This window comes from Piliocolobus tephrosceles, chromosome 4, assembly GCF_002776525.5.
Source record: "Piliocolobus tephrosceles isolate RC106 chromosome 4, ASM277652v3, whole genome shotgun sequence".
In the NCBI taxonomy this organism is placed as follows: domain Eukaryota; kingdom Metazoa; phylum Chordata; class Mammalia; order Primates; family Cercopithecidae; genus Piliocolobus; species Piliocolobus tephrosceles.
The window spans coordinates 1,247,590-1,253,933 of record NC_045437.1 but is presented as its reverse complement, the minus strand read 5'-3'; the positions used below and the strand labels follow the sequence as shown (position 1 = coordinate 1,253,933).

The 6,344-nt window shown below is 55.5% G+C and overlaps 1 protein-coding gene across 2 annotated transcripts in view; it reads left to right on the top strand.

Annotated features, from left to right (window-relative positions):
* The window catches only part of LPCAT1 (lysophosphatidylcholine acyltransferase 1), a 73,876-nt gene that overhangs the window by 42,207 nt on the left and 25,325 nt on the right, over window positions 1-6,344 (top strand). For both annotated transcript variants that reach the window (XM_026448024.2, XM_026448025.2), the window contains exons 7-9: window positions 2,270-2,304; window positions 3,573-3,627; window positions 5,657-5,739. In XM_026448024.2, coding sequence (XP_026303809.1) covers window positions 2,270-2,304; window positions 3,573-3,627; window positions 5,657-5,739 — 173 coding nt within the window. The remainder of the gene's footprint in view (window positions 1-2,269; window positions 2,305-3,572; window positions 3,628-5,656; window positions 5,740-6,344) is intronic.

Below are 6,344 nucleotides of genomic sequence, written 5' to 3'. Positions count from 1 at the left end.
GCACCTGCGTCTCCATCTCTCCTCTGTGCACCTGCGTCTCCATCTCTCCAAACCCTTTATCTGCACCACGGCCCACGCTCGGCTGTGCTGAGTCCATCTGGCCTTGGCGCTGGAGAGGGCAGGACAGGCCTGGGCCCTGGGCTCGGTGCGCCATGTTCCCGAGTGTGGCCTTTTCTACACACGTGTCCCTGATCAACCCCGTGATTCCACAGTGGTCCCCAGTATCCCAGAGCCCTGCTTTCATAGGTCCTGAAGCAGCTGCCCTTTCCTCTGTGTGGCCAAACCTGACATTTTGGAGAGGGAACCCCCCAACCCCACGTCACCGGCCAGGGCCCCCGGCAGCTTTCAGTACCCAGTTCATGCCAGGAAGTTTAAAAATTAAGAACATTTAAGTTCTGGAAGGCGGAGGCAGCTGGAGAGAAAGGAGGTGACTGTGTCATTTCTGTGGTTTTATCATTTAGTGCCCAGGTTTTGTTTGGTTTAAGAGAACAAAATTAAGGCGTTTGGGGTCCAGAGCTCCTGGGGTGAAGGTGGTGGACCCCACCTTTGGGGAGAAAGTCTGGATGAGGCCTCAGAGCAGTTCCTCCTGGGGACTTGCTGCCTCTGGAGGAGGCTCAGCCTGCTCTGGCTCTGCCCTGGTCAACCCCACCCCAGCCTGCCCTGGCTCTGCCCTGGCTATGCCCCGGCCCCATCCCACCCCTGACCCAGGCCCTGCTCCATCCCCGCCCCTGGCCTCAGCCCCACCCCCTGGCCCCGCCCCTGCCACGTCCCGCCTCAGTCTCCACACCTGTAAGGTGGCTGCTGCACCTTCCTTTGGGTGCTCTTGGATACTCAGAATACTTCCGGTTCCATCGGCGCCCCCCCCCACCTCAATTTAGGCGGCCTCACCTCACAGGCCTGCCGCTGAGCCCAGGGCATTCATTTGGTGCCAGCTGTGTTTCCCCTTCTACTGCAATCACTCCCGCATGTCCTTGCCCCTTCATGGGCTCCTGGAGCATAAAGACAGCCCAGGTGGACTCAAGGTCCCCAAAGCCCACTGGTGCTGGGCTCACTGCAGGTTCCTGGTAGAGCACCCACCTGGGAGAGCGCCGAGGAGGGCCTGTCCATCACAGGGAGCTTCCCATCTATCGCAGTTCCTCTTTGTGATGGCAAAGGAAAGCACTGAAAGAAAGACCTCACAGGTCAGGACACAGTGGGGCAGAAATACAGGTGACCTCTGGGTGCCCGGGTTCTGGCCCATCCGCCTCAGGGGCTGTCCCATCCGATGCCTGTGGGTTTCACGCTGCCCGGAGGGCTGATGGTCAGGTAATAAAATGGAGTCGGGGCCGGTAGTCACACGACTGAAAGGCCTCGTCCTTCTCACTGAGGCGTGCGTTTGTCAGCCAGGCTCCTGGCCACGGGCCCCTTCCTGCCTCTGCTGCAGAAACCATGCCCCAGTGCAACTCCGATGGGCAAAAAAATCAACCCAAGGACAACAGACTCCGATCTGTGCAGAACTCTGGATGTTCCACGTTTTACGATTGTTTCATCAGCGTGTTTAAAGCAACATACTGTTACTGGACGCACCGAGAAGCACCCAGCTTAGCTGTCAGGGGAGCAGAAGGTCCACCCCAGGGTGACAGTGTCCGGGCCTCTGCCATCAGGGCCCCTGCTGTGTGGTCCCTGCCTGGCAGCACTGAGGCTGAAGATGGGACTTCCAGAGCACCCGGGGTGGGAGGGCCCTGCACATGCACAGAGGCTGGGGGAATACCCAGAGCACTCGGATAGAGCGGGGAGCGGGGGAGGGCTGCGGTCCCAGGCGCACACTGGAATCGGTGTCCCCAGGCCTGTGAGGAAAGAGGAGGGCAAGCAGGGAGGGAGGACCCTTTTCCCAGATCCTAGGGGCTCTGGGAACCTGTAAGGGGCTCTGAGTCCTCAGGGACTCTGGGGATCTTGGGAGAACTCTGGGTCCACAGGCTCATCAGGGCCTCCAGGGTGCTGATGTCTGAGCTGACGTCAGGAGGGAGGGTGGAGGGAGCGGGGAAGTGCAAGAGAGACCCAGAGTTCTCTGGGTCCTTAGAGGCTCTGGGGACCTCAGGTTGGGGGCTGGTCTGAGTCCTGGATCCTCAGGGGCTCTGGGAAGCTGGATCTCTAGCACCCTCCTCCCTTCCCCCTGGCTGCAGCACCTCTGTGGGGTAGGAGGAGCAGGGAGAGGCTGGCACACGCAGGTGCTGGGTGCAGGCCCCGGGTTTAGGCCCTGTGCTGACTGACCCTGCCTCTTCCTCCACAGGACACCATCACGTGGACGTGGCAAGGACCTGGAGCGTAAGTCGAACGCCGTGTCATCCTCTTTGTCCTGTTGTTCCGTGAACACGTAGGGGCTGCTTGGGGTCTGCTATGCACGCTAGTTACTTTTGCAGTTGTGAGAGCAGCTGTGGGACAGCCGTTAGGTTCAGTCCATTGTAAAAGCTAAACGCATAGACGTGGCCCCGTCCTGACACTCCTGGATTCTGGGGTCTTAAGTTGCACGTCCTCAGCATCAGCAGGAAGGGGACGGTGAGTCTTGCGTTCTGCTCTCGAGTTTGCCAGCTCAGTAGTTGCCATCGTCCACCTGACGGCCCCTGGTAAGGAAAGTGGAGATTTAGGGGTGTCTGGAGGGACCCCGTCTGCATAGGCGCAAGGACTGAGTAGTGCTGGGAGGCCAGCCCCTACTGTAAGTCAGTGTCCCTGTCCCCCGGCACAGCCACTGAAGGTCAGTTATGCAACGATGAACAACCCCACGGAAACGGGAATGAGCCCCACAGGAGAAGCCCGGGGCCACAGGCTCGCCAGGGCCTCCTGCGTGCTGATGTCTGAGCTGACGTCAGGAGGGAGGGCAGAGGGAGCGGGGAAGTCCAAGAGAGCAGCTCCATCCCAGGTGCTTGGGAGGACGTGGGTCCGCTGGTGCGTTCAGGAGAAGGTGTTGGGGTCCGTGCTTCCCAGGCTGGCCTGTGGAGGCTCCCAGCTGGGAGCAGAGCTGGGAAAGGACTCTGGGGGGTATGGGGGCTCTGGGGTGCCTGGGGCCTAGGGCTGGGGTTGGCATGACAGGGCAGAAACAGAGTTGGGGCGGTAGGCTGTCTGTTGGGGGCGTGTGGCCCTGGGAGCAGCTCCGAATGTCTCCTATATCAACTCCTGCAGCAAAGGCATGGCGATCCTGGTTCTGAAGTTGGGAACTCTGGATCCAGGCTGGAGGGGTGGCATGACTTAGGGCCTATGCTGCCTGGGGACGGCAAGGAGGGACAGGTGTGGAGGGAGGAGGGACAGGTGTGGGCTGTACGAGGTCTCCTGAGCTGGAGAACAAGCAGGGGTTGGTGTCTTGCTAGACGAACCAAAGACATAAGCAGGTGTTGAATCAGAAAAGCAGCATTTCCACCCACAGCTGCATGTCACACGGGCTCGGGCTGGGTGGGCACAGCACCCCCTCCGCGGGAGCGTTGACTGCCCGGTAGTGCCCCCTGGAGGGCGTGTCTGGAGGTTTCGCTCCAGAATTGGAAGTAATTTACTTCTTAACCTGTGTTGTAAATCTGCTCAACATTGCACAATCTGTTTTTAAGGCTGGAAATCCTGTGGCTCACGCTGTGTCAGTTTCACAACCAAGTGGAAATCGAGGTTCGTATGGATATGGAGTTACACAGTGCTCTTCACAGTGGCTGATGCAGACACAAGGTTACACCAGGATGCCCAGATAAGCCTTGTATAATGTGACGTAGCACCTGTCTTGCTTTCCCATCTTTCCATTTCTCAGGGCTCCGCAGAGGAGCCTCTGGTTACTTTACATCAATGACTTTATGTCTCTCCTATGAGTCTGAACCACTTGGATACGATTTGGGTTTTTGTTCTTTGTTTTTCTAAGACAGCGTCTTGCTCTGTTGCCCAGGCTGGAGTGTAGCGTTGGGCTCACTGCAGCCTCGACCTCCTGGGCCCAAGCGATCACCCTACCTCAGCCTCCCGTGTAATTGGACCGCAGGCACACGCCACCATGCCTAGCTAATTTTTGTAGAGACGGGTCTCGCTTTGTTGCCTAGGCTGGTCTCAAACTCCCGGGCTCAAGCAGTCCTCCTGCCTCGGTCTCCTAAAGTGCTGGGATCCCAGGCATGAGCTACCACACCCAGCTGCGTAGGAGTTTTTAAACCTACCATTCATTATTATGAGTATTGTAGCTTAAGGGCATGTGAAGCTGGTCCACATGCAAATAATTATTCACTTGGCTTTTAGTTTTACTTGACATATTTAATACTGCTGAGCTTGTCATAGTACTTTGCTCTGTTTAATACACAGTCAAAGAATCCCCCTTCTCAGCCTGACCCAGGTCTCCAGAGTCAAGACCTTGGGCTAAATAGTCACCTCTGTGTAGCCTGCACAGTTTTATCTAAGTCGATGAGGAGTAGTTCTTTTTTTGTTTAAAAGGGGAATTAATATGCACGTCTTGCAACTGGAAATAAAAGATGAGTCACATGCAACTTAAATATTTAATAAAACAATTTGCTGCCTTAAATATTGCAGAGCATTACGAAATATACCGATGAGCCCGGCTTTCAGCCCAGCTGTTCACCTCCACAGAGGATAAGCCACTCTCATTACAGAGGACTGGGCTGAAGCGCCTCGGCCCAGGCCTGAGGGCGGCAGTCCCCCTACCCAGCAGGATTATGTGGCTGGATGGGCAGTGGCTGGGAGGGTGCAGGCCAGGCCTCGAGCACAGAACACAGGGACTGAACTTGAGCTCCTGAGGGCTCCCTGGTGTTGAACGGCTGTGTTACAGGCCTGGTTTCTAATTTTAAGAGTTGAAAAGAAAGTGAATGGCTTTGCAAAACTGCTCTGTTCTTACGTTGTTCATACAAGATGCAAATGCTGATGCGAGGAACCATGGCAGTTTACAGAAGTTTTAGAAATCACAGGAGAACTGGGGTTTCAGGATGTTCCTGTATTCTGAAATATTCCATATGAGAGAAAAGGCCATCCAGGGTGGTCTTCTGCCCTTTCCTGCACTGTGTGCACTGTGGGTCATATTCATTTAAAATGCTGTGCAAGTGTCATTCAGGCAAGGACAAGTTCATTGGACAATTTCTTTTAATTTCAAATGCACAAGGTGCCAATATTCTGTTCCAAATGTCGGAATAACGTGCTGCATTATCCCCATTACAAAACGGATTCTGTGAGAAGTGGGCATAAGCCCTCTGTGAGATCAGGGAGCCGGATGTTCTGACGTAGGCAGGTGCTCCTAGGAGCACTGACAGGGTGAGTGTACATCAGGGAGCTGGATGTTCTGACGTAGGCAGCAGGTGCTCCTAGGAGCACTGACGGGGTGAGTGTACATCAGGGAACCAGATGTTCTGACGTAGGCAGGTGCTCCTAGGAACACTGATGGGGTGAGTGTAGATCAGGGAGCCGGATGTTCTACCGTAGGCAGCAGGTGCTCCTAGGAGCATTGACGGAGGTGAGTGTTCAGGTGCACACGTGTGGAGTTCATGCATCTTGGGGTGAGTGTGTGTGCACACGTGTGCACATGACAGCTTTGAAGACGGTTCTAATAGGCATTGCTTTGACAGATTTTAATTTTGTCAGCCTCCCAGTTGTCATTATGGTGGTGTTGCTGAGGTCAGCGTCTTGTGATACTAACGCAGCTTCTCTGTGTGTTCAGTTCCTTCCTGTGTACAGCCCTTCTGAGGAGGAGAAGAGGAACCCCGCGCTGTATGCCAGCAATGTGCGGCGAGTCATGGCTGAGTAAGTGAGCAGCTCCTTGCCCCACCGCTGAGTCAGGGGCGTCTCCCGGAGTGCTGCTCTCTGTGTATTTAAAATAGCCAACAGTGTTAGGAAAAGGCATTCTTGCTGAAGCACAGGAACCAGCTCCATGCATGTTGGTAAAGTGTGCTTGGCATTGTGCTGCACGTCCCTTGTTTCCCTCTGATGGCATTTCACCATCTTTGATGTTTGGAAGATGCACGACTGATTTTTCCAGACCTTCCTGCAGCTGTTGGTCACCACAGGCCCTATGTTCCCTGTGCCCTAAATGATCCGACGGGGCACTGGCCTGGGCCAACTTCACATCTGTGTGGCGGCCTCCACGCCTGCCTTTGCTCATCTGCCTGTGTGATACTTACCAGTACCCTTACTCTATCTGGCAGGGCAGAGTGGTGGTTGCACATTTGATCTTGTAAAGTGACTTGTGCTACTTACACAATTCTCATGCTTACAGTTAGAAGAGGGAATGTCCTCGCTTCCCATGGTCCCAGGTCCCCTGCTTGCATGGCCAGCAGTGCTGTCGGCTGACACGCCCTCCCGTCTCCCTCTCTCAGTGCCGTCAGGTCACACGCCCCCCCCCCCCCCCC